This window comes from Lissotriton helveticus, chromosome 12, assembly GCF_964261635.1.
Source record: "Lissotriton helveticus chromosome 12, aLisHel1.1, whole genome shotgun sequence".
Lineage (NCBI taxonomy): Eukaryota > Metazoa > Chordata > Amphibia > Caudata > Salamandridae > Lissotriton > Lissotriton helveticus.
The window spans coordinates 636,602,253-636,625,480 of NC_136073.1; the positions used below are offsets into that span (position 1 = coordinate 636,602,253).

At 44.4% G+C, this 23,228-nt stretch overlaps 1 protein-coding gene across 1 annotated transcript in view; it reads right to left on the reverse strand.

Annotated features, from left to right (window-relative positions):
* Positions 1-23,228, reverse strand: part of LOC144797608 (uncharacterized) — a 300,360-nt gene that overhangs the window by 27,743 nt on the left and 249,389 nt on the right. Inside the window, exon 7 of the mRNA XM_078668294.1 lies at positions 20,130-20,204. Within this exon, the coding sequence (XP_078524420.1) occupies positions 20,130-20,204 (75 nt within the window). The remainder of the gene's footprint in view (positions 1-20,129; positions 20,205-23,228) is intronic.

A 23,228-nucleotide genomic window follows, 5' to 3' on the forward strand; every position in this document is an offset into this window, starting at 1 on the left:
TTGGCTGACATTGCATTCTGCACTTTACCTAGATGGCCTATTAACTAGGATTTATGCTCTATGCACTTTACGAAATTTGTGCCTAAAATAATGTTGCTAAACATGTGTTCTATGTATATATTGCTGCTAGTTTAAGGGTGATTCCTGTATACGTACATTTTATCTGATAATGCCATAGAAATAGACATGAATTTGTGGACTCGGACAATAATGATACCTTGCACTTTTTGCTGTCACTGTTTTTATCAAGGAAAAACGCAGTATTGTTACCGTATTTTAATGTGATTTTATCCTGACCATGTTCGTAATTATGTGTGTACTTTTATGGATAATGCAATATCCGAATAAAGGTTATTTGACTTTGACTTAGTACAATATGAGGTTGTTGATCCGATGCACATCCCCTTTAAGGTGCAAACAGTGCTTAGAGTCTACAGAGTGGCAAGCCATGGGTGGTTTTGCTAACCCCTGGCCTAACTGTGTTTTATCTGCATTTAAACCAGGTGCGCGTTTCACTTGCTGCTTGATATACTTACTGTGCTTAATTTGGTTGGTACTATTGTAATACATTTGATGGTTTTTACATTGAGTTGACAGTTTTGTGGATTCAGGCTGCCAATTACTGCCTGCCGGCATGTGCGCACACCTAGACTGATAACATTGGCACGAAGTAGCAATTTCCTTAGCGGTAATAGCTAAGGAAGATGCATAAAATGTGGATTACCCCACAAGACATCAAGAATTGATTGTATTGACACTACATATTTTGTTCATAATTATTTTGTGCATAGATAGTGGGAGCAGCCCCCCCCCCCCCAGGCATGGGCCTTAGCTCCCATTACCTCCAAGGAAAACATTGGCTCCCCTGGTGACAGATCACACCGAGCTACCCCAGGGATTTTTTTCTTTTGATTATAGTGGCAGCACATGCATTTGTTTCATAATTGCATGGCACTTGGTTAGTGGATAGCTCGTTACCCCATACATAAATCAGCTCTCCTGGGGGCAAGTCAAAACCAATCTGCCTAAGGGGGACTCAAAATAAAGCACTGGCCATTAGGTCACCAGATTGAATGTTGGGTGGTGCATTGGGGAAGATTGATATATACATTTATAGTGTGGACCCCCATTCTAAGAATGAGGAATTGGTATCCTTCAACACATCTTTGTGATTTGGTTTTGTTGAATTTCCTATGTCTTTTCACTTATTTGCTCAGATCTTCGGGATCTGCCTCCCCAAAAAGACTTTTGTGACAAAATGGGTCTAGCTGTCTGGTGTGCATAAGAGTCGCTAGTTTCCGAACGAATGCTGGAATAGCTGGAGTACATATGAGGGTAGAGGAAGAAAAAGTATTTCCCAGTGCACCAAACATGGTTCAAGTCAATTACCTTTTGGTCACTAGAGACATCAGAGATTGCATTGGCAGCACCTATTTTGTACATAATTGTTTGGCACAAGGAATTGGGAACAGGCCCACTCATTCATGGGGCCTAGCCCCACTACCCCCAAGAAAGATTTTGCTTCCTGCTATCAGATCACATTGATATGTCCCCCCAGGGCAGCTGATTACCCCACTATACACCAGGGATTAAATGTATTGATTGTTATGGCAGCATATGTCTTTTTCTAATTATTGTGTGGTGGATAGTTCGTCGGAGCACACCCTCCAGTCATGAAGCCTACCTCCCACTTCCTCCTAAGAAATTAATAATCTCCCCTGGGGGCAGATCAGATCAATCTGCCTTAGGAGGCTGAAGAATAGCCCTGGCCTGTGGGTCATCATATTGAATGTTGGTTAGTGCATTGGAGAATGCTGATGTCAACATTTATAGTGGTGTCCCGATTCCAAGTATGAGGAGTTGGTATCCTCTAACAAATCTTTGTAGTTTGGTTCTGTTTAATTTCATATGATTATTCCCTTATTTGCCGGGATCACCTGGGTCTGCCTCCTCAAAAAGACTTCTGTGACAAACTAGGTTTAGCTGTCTGGCGTACTTAAGGGTCGCTAGTGCGGATTAAAAGATGGAACAGCTAGAGTGCATATGAGCATAACAAAGAAAAGGTATTCCCCATTGCATCAATATGATTAAAATCCTTCTAGTCAGTCTAGTGTTTTCTTTGAGTCCCTAGTCCCTGTGGAGCAGATTGCTGCCTTCTGCATCTCTTTCTGAACCCTGGAGAGTTGAAATATCCAGATCTCCAGGGATTTTATTTTGCATATAATTATTCACCGTTGTGTGCCGGATTTGAAACTGTTCTCCCTTCACAGGGCATCCCTCCAACTTTTGTAGTTGTGCATTTGTTTGGGTAATTTTGCGAAAAAAACATTTGGTTTATTTCTTTTGGTGACATATTGCTTGGAATTATCCCCCAAGTTGTCTCCCGGTGTGGTAAATTATTTTCATTTGGGTTTTTCCATTTACCGTTTCAGTTTGAGGCTTTTAAGGGTTTCTTGCATGGAAAATCTATAATTCTCAAATAAGTTCTCTCTCTACAGTGCGATGCGTTTTTTTACGAATGTGCTATTGATAGGAGCTGTCTGCTGTGGATTTTTTTGTGGTACAAAAGGGGGTGGTGATGGACGGAGGATCTGAACCAATCGAACACTCACACCCAGTCAAAAGATCTGGGTTTAATCCATCACCGTTCTTTAGCCCACTCTGCCACCCCAGTTCAGACATGGCTATATGCAAATCAGTCTGACCCTGTGCCTCATGGGAACAGTCCAGCCCGAACTGCCAGGCCATGCCTTCCCTGGACCGGAAACAAGCTTCAGAGGACCGGTTTCTGGCATTACAGCCATCTTCAGCCCGGCTTGCTTGAATCCAGTGGCAAGGTGAGCAAGGGACTCACGTCTGAGCATACCCTGCCACACTTACAGCGGCCAAAAGCGGTACAAAAGGGGGTGGTGATGGACGGAGCATCTGAACCAATCAAACACTCACACCCAGTCAAAAGATCTGGGTTTAATCCATCACCGTTCTTTAGCCCACTCTGCCACCCCAGTTCAGACATGGCTATATGCAAATCAGTCTGACCCAGTGCCTCATGGGAACAGTCCAGCCCGAACTGCCAAGCCATGCCTTCCCTGGACCGGAAACAAGCTTCCGAGGACCGGTTTCTGGCATTACAGCCATCTTCAGCCCGGCTTGCTTGAATCCAGTGGCAAAGTGAGCAAGGGACTCACGTCTGAGCATACCCTGCCACACTTACAGCGGCCAAAAGCGGTACAAAAGGGGGCGGTGATGAACGGAGCATCTGAACCAATCAAACACTCGCACGCAGTCAAAAGATCTGGGTTTAATCCATCACCGTTCTTTAGCCCACTCTGCCACCCCAGTTCAGACATGGCTATATGCAAATCAGTCTGACACTGTGCCTCATGGGAACAGTCCAGCCCGAACTGCCAAGCCATGCCTTCCCTGGACCGGAAACAAGCTTCCGAGGACCGGACTGTTCCTATGAGGCACAGGGTCAGACTGATTTGCGTATGGCCATGTCTGAACTGGGGTGGCGGAGTGAGCTAAGGAACGGTGATGGATCAAACCCAGATCAGTTGACTGAGGGGAGTGTTTGTATTGTCAACACTCCGTCCATCACCACTTTTGGTTTTTCTTTGTTCGCCCTAAGTTGGCAGGGTATGCTCAGACGTGAGTCCCTTGCTCACTTTGCCACTGGAGTCAAGCAAGCCCGGCTGAAGATGGCTGTAATGCCAGAAACCGGTCCTGGGAAGCTTGATTCCAGTTCAGGGAAGACATGGCTTGGCAGTTCGGGCTGGACTATTCCCATGAGGCACAGGGTCAGACTGATTTGCGTATGGCCATGTCTGAACTGGGGTGGCGGAGTGAGCTAAGGAACGATGATGGATCAAACCCAGATCAGTTGACTGGGGGTGAGTGTTTGTATTGTCAACACTCCGTCCATCACCACCTTTGGTTTTCGTGGATTTTTTTGTAGCAGGTAAGAATTTCGCAGCATATCAGTAACAACCTGCGATAATTATCGGCTACCGCTGGATTCTATCGCGGAGATAGCGTGCTATCAGCAACACTTATCTCCAAAGAGATAAAATTCCAAGCGTTAGCTACAAAACTATGCGATTATCGCTGGAAATTCAGCGATAATCGCACTGCGACAGGCGATACCTTGCTGGTAGGGCAGGGTAGCTAAGTCAGATTGAAAGCAGGCGTACAGGAACCTGCGTTAAGCACGGTTAGCGTTTCTTTATTGTTCGCTAAGCAGGTTAGCGATTTCCTTGTTAATTGGAGAAATGTAGTTTAGCGACATTCTCCATGTAAGTTTGGCAAAGTATGCCCACTTTGCATCTCATTAGAGATGCAAAGCTGGGCGTTGTGGAAAAGGGCGCTAAGGCAAAGATTCACGCATTAGCGTGACCTTGCTGATAATGCGATATAATTATCGCCGCTTTTCGCCCGAAAACGGACGCTAAAGCGGCGATAATTATATAGTGGCTCCTTGATGATATGCCCCTTCATTTTTTCATATGTTTGTACTGTGTGTTGTAGGACTTGCCTATTACTGTTATTTGGCCACTGGTGTAGTTGACGGCCTAAGGAGCCTACAGAGGCATAGTGATTGTAATACGTTTATGTGCACTGAGTGGAATTTATTTTTACCCTTGCATGTTTCTTTTCTACTAATGCAACTTGTAAATAATGTTTTGTTTAAACCTTTCTTTTTTGTGTAGCTTTTTGTGACTGATGTGGTGTTAATGCCTGAATCTGTTTCTGTGTCTGCCTACTTTTTGCAGCAAGTGAGTCCTTTGTGTGTACAGTTTGTTTTATAACTTGTATTGCTGCTGTAAGGAAATACCTATTTTGATATAATCACCCTCCAAATGATTTGATTGAAGCTGCTAGTTTTTCGACCCTGAAGTGCAATGGGCCAAGCTGACCAGGCCCCTATCCATGTGCTCTGACCTATATAATGTGATGTGCAATTGGCTAATAACTGATCGGCACATTTACCTTACTTATAAGGCCCTAGTGTATGGTACTCTGGGTACCCAGGACCTGTAAGTTAAATGTCACTGTCGGATTGCAGCTCTTATTTTGCCACCACTGCAGTGACAAGGTGAAAACATGGCTCTAGGTCTGCCACTGAAGCCTAGTTAGGGTTGCTTTTAAACTGTCAACTCGCCATGGCAAAATAACCTTTTTCCCTGCTCCAAACCTTCTTTTTTAATATTTATATTAAAGTAAAGTAGACCTTAGCATCCCAAAAGCCACGTTGCAGAATGTTTGTTAGACCTGTCAGCTTTAGGGTGGTCTTCCCCCAACCTTTTGCCTTACTCCTCCATATTTTTCTGATCTTGTTTTGTTGGCCTTAGGTCTCTGCACTTTACTACAGCTTACCAGTGCAAACGTGTGTGTGTGTGCAAACTCCTTAAACCAGGGTAGCATTGGCTTGCCACCAATTGGCATTTTAAATGTACTTATAAGTCCCGAGCAACATGGTAATACAAGTACACAGGGCCTGCAAATTAAATGCTACTAGTGGGCCTGCAGCACTTGTTGTGCCATCCACTTAAGTAGCATTTCAAATCTGTCTCAGGCCTGCCATTGCAGCCTGTGTGTGCAGTTTTGAATTGCCATTTCCACCTGGCAAAATATAACTTTTGCCAGTATCAAACCTGCATATGAACATATAAGTCACCCCTAAGGTAGGCCCTAAATAGGCAACAGGGTAGGGTGCATTGTATTTAAAAAGTAGGACACATGGCTGGGTGTTGTTGGCAGTTGGTCTTTGTGTATTCCTCCTAGACAGCCACATACAATACAGACCGTATGTGTGCCTGGATGGGCCATTAATGGCAGGATAGGAGGGAGGAGTTAGGTACAGCCAGACTTACACTTGAATAGGCTGTGTTCTGCCTTCACACAAACGATTGCCTAACCCCTGTAGTTAGTCTAGAGGCAGGGGATGCGGGAAACCTGAGCATTTCAAAGGGAATATTCTGGAAGTTTCTCCGACTTCGAAAAAGGCAACAGGTAATAATATTGGACCTCAGATATCAAGTGCCATATTTATCAATATATCGCGCAGTGCAGCAAGTCAGCTTGCTGCGCTTCATGATAAGGAAAGGGTAGGAATGCGCCATACTTAACATTGTACAACACATTCCTACCTTTTCCCAGTGCTGGGGCACAACATGCTGCCTAGCACCAACACAGGCACTCTGGCACCATGGTGCAAAGGTGCCTGCGTTGTGAGCAGGATGGTTTTTGTCAGAAAGGGGCACCTTCCGGCACAAAAACAATATCCTGATGCATTTTGCTTGTTCTATGTGTGCTGCAGAAGGTAGCAAACATAGAAAGAGCAAAGAACAAGGAGAGATAAAGATAATTCTCCTCGTTACACCTCACCTGGGGTGCTTAACAATTTGATGCATTCCCAGGTCTACCACTTACGGTAAATCTGGGAATACGCCAAAATCAATGGGTGTTTATTTATTTTACAGAGTTTTATATAGTGCAAACTTGACCCGAATCGGGTATCAGAACGCTTTACATAGCACCAGTTGCATTACATGAGGACACATTCATTTTTTTGTTAGGTACGGGGAGGTTAAGTGATTTGCCCAGAATCACAGGATGTTCAGCGTCATTGCCGAGACTCAATCCCAGTTCCCCAGATTCAAGGTCAAACCCCCTAGCCATTAGGCTAACTCCTCTCCAAATGTGTGGGAACACTCGTGCAACACCCTTGGAACATCTCCATGGGGCAGAGTAATGCAACACAGTGATTTGAGCTGCGTTGCGTTACCCTAGACCTATCGAGCCACTCAGGCCATACAAAGGGTCTTTAAGTGGCTTGCTAAATTGCATTTAAGGATTGGTGCAAAAGCGATGCAACCCCTTGACAAATTTGGCCCCAAATCTTGAGTACACATCTGGACCTGTGAAAGATTGTGCCAGGGAGAAAGACTGGTGTGCTGCTAAAAGGACGGCCACTCCATTGGACTGCTTACCTGAAGGATGGCACCTGCTGTGCTGACCTGCTACCTGCTGAGAAGGCCTGGACCTCCAACTTGTACCCAGAACCACTAGAGTGATTCCAAGGGCTACTACCTTGTAACCAGAACCTGTATTCTGCAAATGTGAGTCCTAATGTGCCGAGTAGTGCCACCCCAGTCCTGGACCCTTGGAAATGCACTTGAAGGTGCTCTGCCGGCCCATCTGTGGATCCAGCAAAAGCAGCTCATCTCCTCTGCTGCCTGGTGCAACCCCATGCTGAACAGACGCATCGTCTCTGCTGCACGGAATCTTTCATTGCAAGGACTCAGCATCGTCCTCCCAGTCTGCGTGACGTATCCTCGATGCAGTACCTAACACCACTCTGCAACCAGAATTTAAGGTAGTTTTTATTAGTGGGCCTACCTTGGCATAACTGGGTCCCTGTAGCTAGCCCACACACCACCACTGTCGGCCTGAAGTTATGACTTTTTCCCAGTCCGGTGCAACCAGATAACCCCACATGGCGCTTTGTGTTGTTTGGTGCTATTTTCATATAAATCTTTAAAATTGCATATCTCCGGTTCTACTGAATGGACTTTTGTGGCTCTATTTTTGTTTGATTTAATAAAGTTGATTCTAATCTGGTGCGGGATTCTTCTTATGGGGTGTTTTCAATTTATTAATGTTTGAAGTGTTGTAGAAATACTTTACACATTGCCTCTAAGTTAAGCCCGACTACTAAGTGCCAAGCTACCAGAGCGTTGAGAACAGGTTACTTTGGGGCTTGCTTTTGATTTCACATGACCAGGATTGTGGTTGCTGCTTGAGTGGGGTTTTATTTCTCTCAACCAGTAATCCAGTTTCTTACAACATTTTTGTTATGTTTTACATGTCCTGAAAGTGAAAACTCACTGTTGTCATTTCACTGTACAAGGCTAGTAGTCCCTTTGGCTGACATGTGGCTGCTCTGAAGTAGCTCTCATTACAAAACATGTTGGAGCTCTCTGGTCTACATGATGTCACTGACCTGGATTAGTGAATTTAGGACATGGCAAGGGACAAGGGTAGTCAACAGGTTACTACAAAAGTATTATTTATTGGGTTTTGTTGTCAGAAAGAAAAACAAATATATTGTGTAGTACCCTTAGACTAATGCTTGTGATCGATATAGTGAAATTGTGTCACAGCAATAGAGACACAAACAAAACGTCACAAAACATGTCTTCTTTTCTTTAATTTCTTGTATCCATGCAGGTCAATGCCCATCAGAAAAAGACCATTTGGAAAACCACTGCCAAGAAGTTGCGGGCCCTGGGGGTCTACAAACGGCACAGAATTCATTGTCAAAAGATGTGGGAGGACCTATGACGCTGGATCAAGAAGTCATCAGAAGTCCAGCTTGGCCAGACTTCCCAATGTGGGAAGCACGTGTGCCGCACTCTGACTCCCCTAATGGCCCGCATACTTGCGGTAGTCTATCCAAACCTTGATGGGCAGGCGAAAGCACAGCAGCCACATCAAGGGGGCAAGTTCTTGTTTGAGTTTAACATGTTAAATAACTATTTTTTGTTGCAGCAATAAATTAAGGTTGACACAGCCATTGTCCAAGAAGAGTTCTTGAAGGTGTATGTTTTTCACAAGGTGAATGATAGTATGATTTGAATATGAATTTGTGGAAAATTATACCACCTGATTTCTGTTCACTATCAAAGGACTGGTTTAAGCAAACACATGGCTGCCTAAACAACAAACATACATCATGTTGTTTGACATTATAAGGGACAGCTGTACCAAACTGGCCATTAGTCTTAATTGTGCCCGGTATGATGCTCCAAACATCACATTGGTAAGATTGTTTTATAAACAAACAAGAAGGAGCATGTGAGCCAAAATCACTAGCCAGATTAAATGGCTACATTTTTCATTCCAAAGGAGTTTGGATTCCAAAATATTATTTCATTTGTGTTAAAAGTGACAGATGTGCATAATGTTTTCAGTGGTGGCTGCTAGGGACCAGAAGTGGTGAGGCATCTGGCGGGGTAGAGAAGGTATTGAAAATAAAAAAATAAAAGATCACTTTCTTGTGTACGACCACCGCCTCTCCTCCGTCCTCTTTTGCTCCTGACTCCTGCTGGCAGCACATAAGCTCCCAGACTCCCCTAAGCACACCACGACGCTGCTGTCATGCTGAAATACAATCATCAGCATGACAGCAGCGTCGTGATTGGTCTGAGCGGCCTGGTTTGTGGCTCAGACAGTGCCTGGAAGCCTGGGACTGTTGTTCACCGAGGTGTGCAACACAGCTTGGTAGAGAAATGCTAAGTGTAGATGATGTTTAGCCATTTTAAGATGTCTGGCCAAACCATCATGCGCACTTATGGTGTACACCACTCCTCCCTGCTGGCTGAAGCTGTCGGGCAGGGTAACACAGTCTCACCCCACCCAGATAATTGTAAAATAAAATGATAATAACAATGTGTTATTATCATTTTATTTTTTGTTTTTGCACTGCTCAGAGATCAGTGGGGTGAAGCTCCTCCGCCTTTATGCAGTTGCCGCCCAAGGATGTCTTACTCCCTCACAAATGTGCATGTAAGCCCGTCTATTTTTTGGAGAATAATTGTAATAGGAATACAGTATTTGTAAAAACACAAACAGGAATGTGTACACATTGGTGACAGAATAACCCATGTTGGAGTATCCCATCTGGAAAACATAAAATCAGGCCCAACCCATGACTCATTAGGAAAATGTAGAAATGCATCAAGGTGTAATCTGTGGCATATCGTGAATTGCATTTGAATCTTTGATGTAAAAATTATATATGGCTCAGTCTATGTAGCATTTATTGTGATGTGGTACCAATTTTTAGGAGTATTTAGGAGTCAAATGTGGAAATGTTTTTGCACTGCACTAAAGTGGATTAGAAATATATCAAGCTGTAGAAGTCATTTGACAATCCACATAAAAAAATCTTACGTTTTCTACAGCACAGGTATATACATAGTGTGTGATACCTTGCTAAGCTACATCAGTACTGAATTCATATAATGTTTTTACATTTGAAATATACTTTACTTACTTAAAGTAAGTGTTACCGTTGTAAAATGGCCAAACAAAGGAAACAAGCTTTCAGTTTATTAAAATATAGATTGGTACAACATTGCAGTATTTGTTGACACACATTGAATCATATTTGACTTTTTATGAATTAAATTAATGCATCTATTTTGGGCCTTGTACACACACTGCGCAAAGGTATTTTTGGATGATATCCTTCTTGGTGACATACGTTCAATTTTCTTAACAACAAAGCCCAACCATTCAGAGGTATAAAAAAGTTCCTGGAGAGGATTACAAATGGATAAGAGACAAGATTATAAATATATGGGAGCTATCATGGGGAATTACAAAACTGTGGCAAAATGGTTTCTGAAGATGTTTCCTATATAGCGGACGCACTTTCCTGGTGAGGCGCTAGCTGCTTTGATTCAGAGCTCCCTGCTCCCTATTTGCACAATCCTCATTCATTCTATGTCAGAAGCTGCTAGTTGCTCTCTATCGCTGACATCGTTTTTTAAACCCTAATCAGAGTTGCACTCTGTTTTTATTTGTCTACTGTTTTTAGTGTTGTGTTAACTTACTCGGCGCTTTGCTCCCCCTTTGTTGCTATCAGCGGTCATTAGCCGCGGTCCACCGCGTCTTGTGCCGCTTGAGTGGAGGGCTTTTTGACCAATAGCCGGGTCTCCCCTTGGAGTGACACACTTCCGGGGATGGAGAAGGCGGGCCTTCCCCTGTGAATACTACGTCTGGGAATGCCGGCGCAGATGTGCAGTGGACGCGCTTTCCTGGTGAGGCGCTAGCTGCTTTGATTCAGAGCTCCCTGCTCCCTATTTGCACAATCCTCATTCATTCTATGTCAGAAGCTGCTAGTTGCTCTCTATCGCTGACATTGTTTTTTAAACCCTAATCAGAGCTGCACTCTGTTTTTATTTGTCTACTGTTTTTAGTGTTGTGTTAACTTACTCGGCGCTTTGCTCTCACTTTGTTGCTACCAGCGGTCATTAGCCCCGGTCCACCACGGCTTGTGCCGCTTGAGTGGAGGGCTTTTGACCAATAGCCGGGTCTCCCCTCGGAGTGACGCACTTCCGGGGACGGAGCAGGCGGGCTTTCCCCTGTGAATGCCGGCGCTGACGCGCAGCGGACGCGCTTTCCTGGTGAGGCGCTAGCTGCTTTGATTCAGAGCTCCCTGCTCACTATTTGCACAATCCTCATTAATTCTATGTCAGAAGCTGCTAGTTGCTCTCTATCGCTGACATCGTTTTTTAAACCCTAATCAGAGCTGCACTCTGTTTTTATTTGTCTACTGTTTTTAGTGTTGTGTTAACTTACTCGGCGCTTTGCTCCCCCTTTGTTGCTATCAGCGCTCATTAGCCCCGGTCCACCACGGCTTGTGCCGCTCGAGTGGAGGGCTTTTTGACCAATAGCCGGGTCGCCCCTCAGAGTGACGCACTTCCGGGGACGGAGTAGGCGGGCCTTCCCCTGTAAATACTACATCTGGGAATGCCGCCGCTGACGCGCAGGGGGCGCGCGCAGGGGGCGCGCGCAGCGGGCACGACGCAGGCTCGCCAAAGGCGAGCCCGTCCGCGCCAGGACAGGCCCAGGGGCCAGGACCCCTGGTCCTCCCATGGTATATTCCAAACAGGGTCTGCTTTCCTTGAAGTCTGTAGTTCATTCGCTACCCAACAGAGTGACAGCCAAACTCGATCGGGAGGGGCTGCTGAGACCTCATGTAACCTCTAGAAAGGTAACTACTGCCCCTTTATCGGAAAATCTTATAAAGAAGGCGAACGGGCAAGGGTGCAGGTTCTCACTGCTTAATACCCGCTCATTACAGAGGCACTGCCTTGAGGTCTTCTCACTTTTGCAAGAGGACAACCTGGACCTCCTTTGTATCACTGAATCTTGGTTTAATGAGTCTTCTATGCCTGATTTGGTGGCTGCCTTGCCCCCTAATTTTACTGGTATCTATGCTAATCGACCTAATAATATGAGGGGGGGGGCGTAGCCTTCCTTTTTAAGGACGCATTAAAAACTGAAACCCTATGCTCTGAATGTATTGAAGGCGCAGATGTATTGGGAGTTAAGTTTTGCTCCCCTACAGACTGCGTGGTATTCCTCTTAGTTTACTGTCCACCTAACACAACAATTAGGTTTATGGAGCCTTTTTTGAGATTGGTTCATGACCTTCGAACCCGTTATGAAGGATTGGTGGTGCTCGAGGATTTTAATTTTCATTGGGAAATAACCCCGAAGGATGGTCAGACAAAATATTTAGAAGAGGTCTTAACATCTTTGGGACTCAATCAGATGGTGGGTGGGCCTACACATGAGAAAGGACACTTATTAGATCTAGTTTGGTCAACCTGCTCACTCATAGGCCCCTTAACGATCTCTCCATGCTCTTGGTCAGACCACTATTTGATTGAAGGCCAATATCCTCTCTTTCCAAGAAGAGCAAAAGCTAAACCGGAATGGAAAACATTGCGTAGTTGGAGGCAGGTCAATGCGACTGACCTGACAGCCATCTTATTACAGTCTGATAACCATTCACCCATGAAGGATGATTTGGAGACCGAAAGTGCTACCCTGTTGTCTACACTTAGGGGCGCCATCGAGGTAGTGGCTCCGGCCCATAAAATCAGACTGGTAGACAAGGGCAAGGGGACACCATGGTTTACTAATGCTCCTAGGGAACAAAAACAAGTCCTCCGCCAATGTGAGAAAGCATGGTGTAAGTCTCACAAACCAAGTGCCCTTTCTGCTTATTTATTGAAGTTCGCTGCATATAAAAAAGCCATCCGTTTAAGGAAGGAGGAATTTTATGAGGCGACAATTGCTGAGGCTGACAACCCGCAGAAAGAAGTATTTAAGGTCCTAAACGATTTGAGGACGGCTAGGATGCCAAAACCGACCTTTAGTCAAAAGGACTGCCATGATTTTCAAACCTTTTTCTTGGATAAGATAAAGGATCTGATCATAGAAATCAGTCATACTCCAAAGCTTCTCTGTTCTATCGAGCCTCCTTCCCCTCTCCCTAGGTTGACAACAAACCATTTGACCAGTCTGCCCTCTCTTACCAAGGAGTCTCTGTCCACCCTAGTAGGACGGGTGAAATCAGGCTCTCCGGCGGACCCCTGCCCTTTAAAATTCTTTAAGCTGGGATGGCCGGGCATGGAGGACAAAGTGCTTGCCCTTTTGAACCGTTCCTTGGAGAAGGGACTGGTCCCTTCTAATTTTAAGGAAGCCCAGGTGGTTCCGCTTCTAAAGAAACCAGGCGCAGATCCTAAAAATTTAAAGAACTTCAGGCCAATCTCTCAGCTGCCTTTTTTGGTAAAAATTCTAGAGCAGCATGTTTTACATTCTCTTACCTGATTTCTAGAGTGTAACTATCTCCTTGACCCCAATCAGGCTGGGTTCAGAGCTCATTACAGCACGGAATTGGTCATGCTTTCTGTGCTGGATGACCTGAGATTCAGGGCTGATAAGAAAACTCTGTGTGCCCTGGTCTTATTGGACTTATCCGCGGCATTTGATACTGTTGATCATGGCCAACTATTAGCGCGGATCATGGATCTAGGGATGCAGGGCACGGTTTTGGCCTGGCTGACTTCCTTTCTTAGGGAACGCTCCCAGCGAGTCCAACTAGCAGATCTAGTGTCCAACCCAGCCATGCTGACATGCGGAGTGCCTCAGGGTTCAGCTTTATCACCTGTGCTTTTTAACATCTATTTGCAGCCCCTGATAGCAGCACTGAACCAGATGGACTGCAGGGTATATAATTACGCCGACGACACTCAAATTCTGATCCAGATTGACCATTCACCTACGGCTCACTTGAGAATGCAAGACATTCTCAAGTTCACCATCAACTGGATGTCGGCTAATTCATTGAAAATAAACCCTGACAAAACTGAAGTCTTAGCGGTTACTACTGCTTCAAATCCGTGGACTGATCTTTTCTGGCCGGCAGAATTTGGGCCTTTCCCAGAACCCGCAGTGGCAGTAAAAAGTCTTGGCATCAAGGTTGATGCCTTGTTATCCATGACACAGCAGGTGTCGGCTATGGTGGGTATATGTGTCAGTCTGCTGCGCCAGCTTCGGAAACTGTCATCACTGCTGTCATTCTCCACTCTTAGACTGGCGGTCTCAGCCTTGATCCTGGCACGTCTCGACTACGGCAACTCCTTATACTATGGCCTACCTAATAACCTCCTGGCTAGGCTTCAGGTTGTAATGAACGACGCTGCCAGATTAATCTGCAAAAAACCTAGGCGAACCCATGTCACGCCCTTACTACAAGACCTACATTGGCTTCCGATTACTCAGAGAACCAAATTCAAAAGCCTCTGTATTGCACACAAGGCCATTCATGGCTCAGCCCCTAGCTATATTAAGGACCGACTTATCAAGTATATGCCGAGTAGGGCCCTTCGGTCAGCTGATGCCTGTAACTTGGTCTGCCCCCGGTTTAACCTTGCCTCTATGGGCAGTAGAGCTTTCTCTAGCACTATCCCTCAGGCTTGGAACCGCCTTCCAGTTAGACTTCGGAAGAAAACTAACCTCCTCCTTTTTAGGAAGAATTTGAAGACTGTGCTTTTCCTGGAGGCCTGGGGCCCCCCCTGAGCTGGTGGCTCTGCGCCTCTCGCTGGTGGGGTATGTCCGTTGATAGCGCCTAGATACCCCTGGGTGATAATGAGCTCTATAAGTCTATATTAACATAACATAACACAACATAACATAACATATACAGGAGATAGTGATAATAAAGACCAAACGTTTGAGAGCCTTGAAGCAGGAGAAATATGAAAACTTGGAAAATGTTTTGTGATCATAATTCATGATCACTTCTATTTAGACAGATACAATACAACTATTTCATATTTCTTTTCAGCATTATCAGGAGCAGGGAAAGAAGAAAATGGCCACATAGGCAGGGAAGCACCTGGCCACTGTGTTTTGGCTGGTGAGACCACCAACACTGATGGACACAGTGGCACAGAGGGTGAGGGGACGTCCACAGAGGCAAACAGCTCTACATCATCTTCAGAGGCCTCCACAACCAACCAGTTACTAGTGGTGGTGGACCCTACATCAACTGTTCCACCTGCCTCCTTGTCCACCACCCAGAGACCCATCTCCACCCTCCCTTTTTCTCCCCACCCACAGATGGCCAAACCCTCCCTGCTAAAAGGGCTGGACTCTCCTTCACTGTAGTCATCTTAACCCTCACCACCGGGCTGCGCTGAGTGAGGAGGCGTTTGACCTCCTAAGCAGCATTTCTGTAAGGCCAGACTGCACTCCTGAATGCCATCCAGGCCTTAGTTGCCAAATACAACTAATGGTAGAATACCTGGAAGAGAAATCCCACCTCAATTCATGGCCTTGACTCTATGCCACCAATGTCAGTTTATGGCCCTGACTCTATGCCACCAATGTTTGATTTGTACCCAGGCGGCACTTATCAGATACTTAGACCTCTCAACATATGCGCTAAAGCGGCATTCATTCGATAAATTGTCACCTCGCATGCGCAAATGTATAGCGCACGCACGCTCCATGAGGCGCGCATGCGCGGAGATAACACTTTTCCGCGCATGCGCAAAGCTAGCGCATTACACCACCCATGCGCGAAGCCCCTCCACTGCTCCTTGCACACCTGAGCGCTCGCGAGCGCGATGACTCGGCAGTTCGAGTCTCTCTACTCTTTCCTCTACTATGCAGGTGATAACAATCATGCAATTAACAACAGTATAAAACCTCCACCACTATGGCCATTACTCACCGGTTCTGCGAAGGAGGCACTACAGGTCCAAAGCAGGCTCTGACCAACAATTCTGTGAGTATCATGATCGACCATCTCCATCACTGGTAAGCGCTTTTCTCTCCCACAGGTCTCCTTTTTAATCTAAGTGGCAAAACCCTTGTTTTTTACCCCACAGGGTCAACCCTTGCCACTTCTCAACCTTGAAGTAGCACTTTCTAAAACTAGCGTAAGACAGAATTCTTGTGTTTTCTTTTGCCACCACTGTGCACTATCTATGTACATACCGTGTTTTAGCCACTTCACCTTCGAAATTCAGTGCGAACCCCACAATAATGGTATCACCAATACCATTACACTATAGCCGCTTATAGCCAGCACCAACTACGCTATAAAGTCGACAACCAGATGTATACAATACTATACAGTCAAGTGACTCTATTTTTCCCTTGTATGTTTTGTCCCTGTCCTTATATGTTATATGTACAGGTGTTTTTTGAGATGGGAATCCCCCACTCACACATAGAAAAACACCTTAGGGCGTGTATACACATAGTCTGAAATATACACCCACTAGTTTTAATCACACACACATATTTTATCTGTCCTGAAGAAAGCCAGCTTAGTCATAAGGCACTGGCTGAAACATGTTGACATACTCCAGGATGTGGGAGGTCGTAACCCGCCTCTAACATCCAACTGCCTTATTTTTAACCGCTGACGGTGACCCAGCTATTAAAGTGTAATTTGCCTTCGGGCACTGGGATCCCCGCCAAGCCGTTTTAAACTCACGTTCCATAACACTCTTCACTGCACACACAGCAACATACCTGCTCCGCTGTAATCAGGCGTCGAAGCACACCCGGGACACGCTAGGTGTCACTGGGTGGGCCCGATGATGAAGCATGCCACCAACTAGGTTGGTGGGTGAGGGCTTCATGAGCACACCTACCAGGTGCCACTAATCCTTGACAAAACATACTTGAGTCCTTGAACCCAACAAAAATTAAATTAATTTTTTGTTATCTTTACCTACTACGAGCTAGTCTCTTTTTGATTAACTACATATAAACCGGGGGATATGGACTAGCTTTCTGGTCCTCTCTCTCTCTCTTGATACACGAAGAATACCTGGAAGGCATTCATAATGCTATGTCTGGTCTGCAGAGATCATTTACAGGACTGACCATTCCCCAGCCCTGTCCCAAGATCACTTACTCTTTTGGGTGCATTCACTTCAACACCCACAAGCAGCACACCCACACATAAACACAAACATACCAAGAAACAGAAGTACACGCCCAAACAACATATAGACACCACACCCACATCTACCACAACTACTACCACACCCATAACCACCATAACCACCATACCCACCAGCCCACCCACCACCAACACACCTACAGGAACTACCACCACACCCACAGAACCACCACCACACCCATAAGCACCACAAGCACACCCACAAGCACCACACCGCCCAACACACCCACACCAACCAACACAACCACAAGCATCACAATCGCACCAACCACCTCAACAGCACACTCATCAACCATGCAATACAACATCCACCAAACACAAATGCACACATTCACATGACCAACATACACCTGCCAAGAAACACTCACCCAAACATACACCAGTCTCACATGCACCTGCAAAAGCCTTTACTCCTCTTTCTGATTTTCTTTCTGGTCTGGCCTTGGCCCCTTCAAAACCCAACTCAACCCCACCCCTCCCAAACCTAAAACCTCCATTCCTAAACCAAACCAAACCCAACCCTTCCAAACCCAAACCCAAACCCACCCCTCCCAAACCCAAACTCACTCCTCCCAAGAAAGATCATTGAGGTGTCTGCTCTCTGCCCACTAGATGCCCCTTCCTGAGGAGATTCCCCTTGGCAATTAAATAGGAAGCAAGATACCACAACAGTGGAATCTGGCTATTGCCATTTGCATATATGAATCATTAAACTTGAGTAATAAGAGAAGTATCTCATAAGTTAAATACATCAAGATATTTGATTTTTACCAAGTTTATCCTGACATTAATTTTCATTTGCAATTGTTTGATTCCTAGAAATGTTTGTGACAAAAATGTGAAGAACATATTTGTATTTACCATTGTGACAGGAAATTCATTTTTTTAATGTCTACTTTATTAAGTGCATTCAGTGGTTAAAATAGTATGTGATGGCCATTCGAATTTAGGTGCAAGCATTTAACAGGATAATGGACATTTGCACCAACTAATAGATAATTTAAATTTTTTTAAAGTGTTAATACAGGTGTGTTTATTCCAACTAGATAAGAGGACAAGAATAAACACATATGCATTACATCCTTACAAAATATATGACATTTGAAATTTGATAATTTACAGGAATTGCACTAGTCAAGAGAAAATGTTAGATGGATAAATATGTGAACTGATTCAAGTTTGGGACTGGTATTGCTTTTACAGGTATTTAAAAAGTCAATGTTACACCTTGTTTGGTGCAATTTCTACATTATATTGCATTTCACTTAGCCCAATCATGTGTAACGCATATGTTTTTAATTTGTCAAATTCCACCATTTATTTCAACACACCTGTATGGTAATTAAAAAAAAAAAATCATAAATGTAATTTTCTGTGTAGGGAAGGCACATCGTGATTGGCCCAGCGGACAATTGTGGCTGTACTGCATCTGACAGTTGCTTTTCCCTATGAAGCCGTCGACGTGGGTGAGAAATTCTGAAGGAGATGATGGCACTTCGACAGTCTTTTTTGTTGTTGTTGTTAGTATATTTATTGGTATATAGAGATATAATTTAGTCAACGCATACCATTAGGATTCTATCTTTAGGCTTCCATCTTTCATCTTTGCTCCCCCCTGTCCAAATACAAATAAATGATCCCACATCGTGATACTTGCACAGCAAAAGCAGAAACACACAGTAAGGAGAGCACGAAAAGAATGAAAACAATACAATTGTGGATGTGGTCTGATGGCTAGATTGCCGACTTTGGTGCTGGAAACCAAGGTTCGAGCCTTGGTGTTGCGTCCACATCCTGAGATTCTGGGCACATAACTTAATCTTCCCGTGCTCACCCAAAAAAATAAATGTGTCATTGGGTAACGTAACTGGTGCTCATGTAAAGCGCTCCAATACCTTCGGGTTGAGTTTGTGCTATGTAAATCTGCATAAAATTTTTAAAAAAATCTCACAGATAAAATCCGTAGTCAGAAGAGCAGATATTCGATGGAATGAAAGTTTTGCCACACGGGAGAGAGAAAAAAAAACATTGTACACTGTCAACGGGACTCCATGATGTTATAAATGAATTTTATCTTCGAGCCCTTAACCTAAGACAGTGCAAACGATTAATGGGTATTCCCTTGATCCTCTAGCGAAACCCCATATCTATCCATCTTGCATTCACACCTCTGTGCCGGGAGACATCAACCCCTCATTAGCGCCCACAAATACAGCTAGTGCCTGCAGGTCCCGCAACGATTCATGATCTCTGTACCACTTGATGGTGTATGTAGTAAACCTTTGCAGATTACTAAATGGGGCATCTTTGAGTGATACTAACAGGATAGATAGGATAAAAACTTCATAAGAGCATGAATATCTGTCTCACTAGAGATGCCTAGACCAGAACATACATAATATTGAACAGTTTCGAGAACACATAACTTGCAAGGTTTAAATGTGTTTTAGTAACTAAATAAGCACTAAACGGTGTTGGAATTTAGTATTTAAGTTATTAAAAAGAGCTATGTACTCAGCGGGTGGGGGACTAGATAGTCTGATTGGTGGGTCTTAAACCTCTTGATTTGAGATGTTTAGGGGGAGGGTGGCTGATTGAAAATGTTTACTCCTAATGATGTGAACTGAGCTATATTCAGGTCAGTGGATCTAACTTTATTCTATGAATTCTAACTTTAGTCCAGGCAGTTGGATATGGACTGCAGTTGGGGTCTGGAATTAGATGTGTTCATTTCACTAAGTGTCTAGGTGTTTCTAGGCTTGAGGTCTAAAGGATGTAATGCTTGGAACCTGGCCTGAAAAAGATGGTGAAGAAAGGTTTAATTGGAAGGCAATTAACCTAGGGGTACTGTGATTTTCCAATCTATAACACAATGTATATAATAAAGTACAAACCCTCAGGTGGCACCCTAAAATGCGTGTTTCAAATAGGGGAACAGTAGTCAGGCCTACCATTAAATGACAGCAAAACAGGTGCATCAATTTCAGATTCTCAATGCATGAAAGAACTACAAACAGCACAATTATACCCACAAAGCAGGGACCCGGCAATCATAGTTTACCTGGGATGATATAAGGTCCAGTTTCTCCCCTGCTGTCCGTTTCTTCAGCATCAAAGTGAGCTACAAACTGGTCACCTACATCAACATGGAAATAATTAAATTCTGCAGACAAGATCAACGCTCTAATGTTTTTGAAAGGTAATATAGATATTTTAGGAAATCAGCTTTCCTTTATTGAAATGCTTTTCCTACACTGGTGGCGCAGGAACAGTCAGAGTAATGGTCTATTGTATCAGTATAGACATTATTAAACCAGAGGGCAAGATCAACACATATATTTCCGAAAAGTATTAGTTTGAGCTATTTTAGTAAATTAGATTTGCTTTATCGAAATTCCTTTCTTTCGCTGGTGTCAGTATAATATGAGCTTTGCCTAAGTAAACAGAACGCGCAGTACCCTTTAAAGGTCTCGCGCCTGCGTTGCAGTGCGCAGCAATGCACGCGCAGCAAGAGACCTCATGTAGGGGGTTTGAAAACAGAGCTAGGAGTCAAGCGTGTGCTTTTCCTACTGGGTCACAGTATTGGCCTTTGCGTGCGTCTTTTTATTAAAGACAGCACGCAATTGGCCAAAGGCAGGCGCATTGCTCCACCAATGGCCTATTGGTGTCTATTATGCGCACCGCTGCCATGTGGTTTCAATTATCGTGCGTTAATTGAAACCACATGGCTCGCTGTGGTGCGAGCGCGCGCACCACTCGCGGGCTTCTTCTTTTTTGGATCTATTTCACAGGGAAGCAACTAAATGAAAGAAGGCAAGAGAGGTGGGCTGCTCGCGCGCACCTTTTGCTTCCTTCGGCTGTTGCTAGTTACACATATCAGCGGTTTCTACTCAACACACCTACTGGTATTGAACGGCAAATATAAATTGAGATGTTAACTTAATTAGTACGATACAGCGAGAATAAACCCACGATCTCAGACACGGAGCCAGCCGTACATCAGATTGTCGAAGCCTGGGTTGACGTCATGTCCGCTGGAGTATGGCCATATTCTCTCCCGCTTGCCTACATGTACCCTCGTGTACATCTCCCTCTTCTGCCTCTAGCATGAAAAAAGTATAACATTCCTCTAGCTGCCCAGTCCTTGCCTTATAAATGGTACCACGAGTAATGCCAAACCTAAAATGCGCAAGGCAGCTGCTTGCTACGTTGCTCGGGGGAACACTCTCTACTATCAGCGATGACTACCCAGACATCAGCGCTTCTGCGAGTTGGAGGTGGTGCTTCCGCGTGAACGCCGATTGAGCCTGATCTGTGCAGCCCACCAACTCATATCAGAAACCCAACATCGAACTCGCCTGCAAACCTGGCAGCAACTTTCCCAGCGATATTTGTGGAGAAGGCGCTCTTATCCCAGTTCATCTCTACTATAGTGTTAAAGACTCACGCTCCTGCGGGTTTCTGATGCTGTTTTTGTTATAGCAGGTCCCGAGGTGGCATAACTGTGGCTGCTGGTTACTTCTGGCCTGCACCGTTGCACTCTGATACCTTTGGGTCAAGTTTGTGCTATACTTTTTATGTGATTAAAATGTCCTTCTCCTCTGGCCACCTCCCATTGCTCCTCTCTCTCCCAGTGATCACTCCCCCACACTTTCGTCCGTTGCTCCCTTCTTCCTTCCAAGCTGGACTGTGCAGTGCAGAGGGCATTTAACAAGTGGAAGACCACTCGTCTGTGATGTTGATGCCAGGTAGGTACAAGGGATACTGAGCCAGGCCGCAGACGGTAGGAGTTTTGAAATATTTTGAAATAAAAAGAATTATTTTATTAAAAGTTCCTTTTCTGTTACTCCTGTGCCCATTCCCCATTTTTCCTCTCTCCCCCAGTGTTTGTTCCCCCACCCTTTCATCTGTTGTTTCCTTCCTTACTCCAGTTTTTTTTTTTACATTTATTACTAAAAAGGGGGTTGTTTTACAATTTATTAGGTTTAAATGGTGGCTGCCTATTACTGCTGGACCGCTCTGTAGCGCTCCGATATCTTCGGGTCGAGTTGCGCTATATACTTTTTCATTTACTTAAAATTTCTTTCTCCTCTGTTACTCCTGTGTCCACTTCCCATTGCTTTTGCAAAGCAATAGGTCTCACATTACATAGGGCCATATGTAGGTAATGTGTGTTTTGTGATTCTCAAATTGTGATTTTTAGGGAATCGCAATTAGAGAATCGCAAAACGCAATGTAGGTAGGATTAGCAAAATATTTTGTGAATCCCACTTATTCCTTATTTGCGAATCGCAAATAGAGATTCGCAAATAAGGAATACCTTCCAATTCATTCCTATGGGCTAGAAGGCCCATAGGAATGAATGGGAAGACATTCTCAATTTGCGATTCTCAATTAGAGAATCGCAAAGTGAGAATGCAATTTCAAGGGTGCCAGGGAGGCAAAAGGACACCCTTTTGCACCCCTGAAATAAACATGTGTGCAGATGTGGCACACATACATGCCCTAACGGCGTGTGTGTGCGCGACATGGCACTTTGAAAAATGCAAAAAAGTGCATTTTTCAAAGAAATCGCAAATTACCACCAACCTGAAGTTGGTGGTAATTTGCGATTCCTTAAGCCAAATTCGCACAACTTAGGTGCTTCCTACATTGCATTTAAGGAATCGCAATTTAGGATTCCTTAAATGCAATAGAAAAATAAGGAATCGCACATTTTGCGATTCCTTATTTTGCGTGTAGGTGTTTGTGTGCTACATATTGCGATTACAAACGCTGCAATTCTGCACATTTAAGCATTTGCAATCGCAAATGTGCTACCTACATATGGCCCTAAATGTTTGCGCTATCGCCGTTGCTTTAGTTGTAGCAATGCCAATAGCTCAAACTTTTACAATTGCGAGACCTATTGCATTGCAAATTCTTGTTTATGTTCTGATGGACATTGTGTGGATCTTTCCCCTTCCAGTTTCATCTAGCGTATTCTTAGGTGACAGCAATAGCCATTTATTACTGAAAATAGCAGGTTGCTTCTGAAAACATGATCAACCAAAATGAGACATTTGAGGCGCACCAAAAACTGATGTGATGAGATGGCAATATCAAAGGTAGGCATTAAATATATTCCAATTAACAGTCTGAAGACCCAGTTCAGATTGAG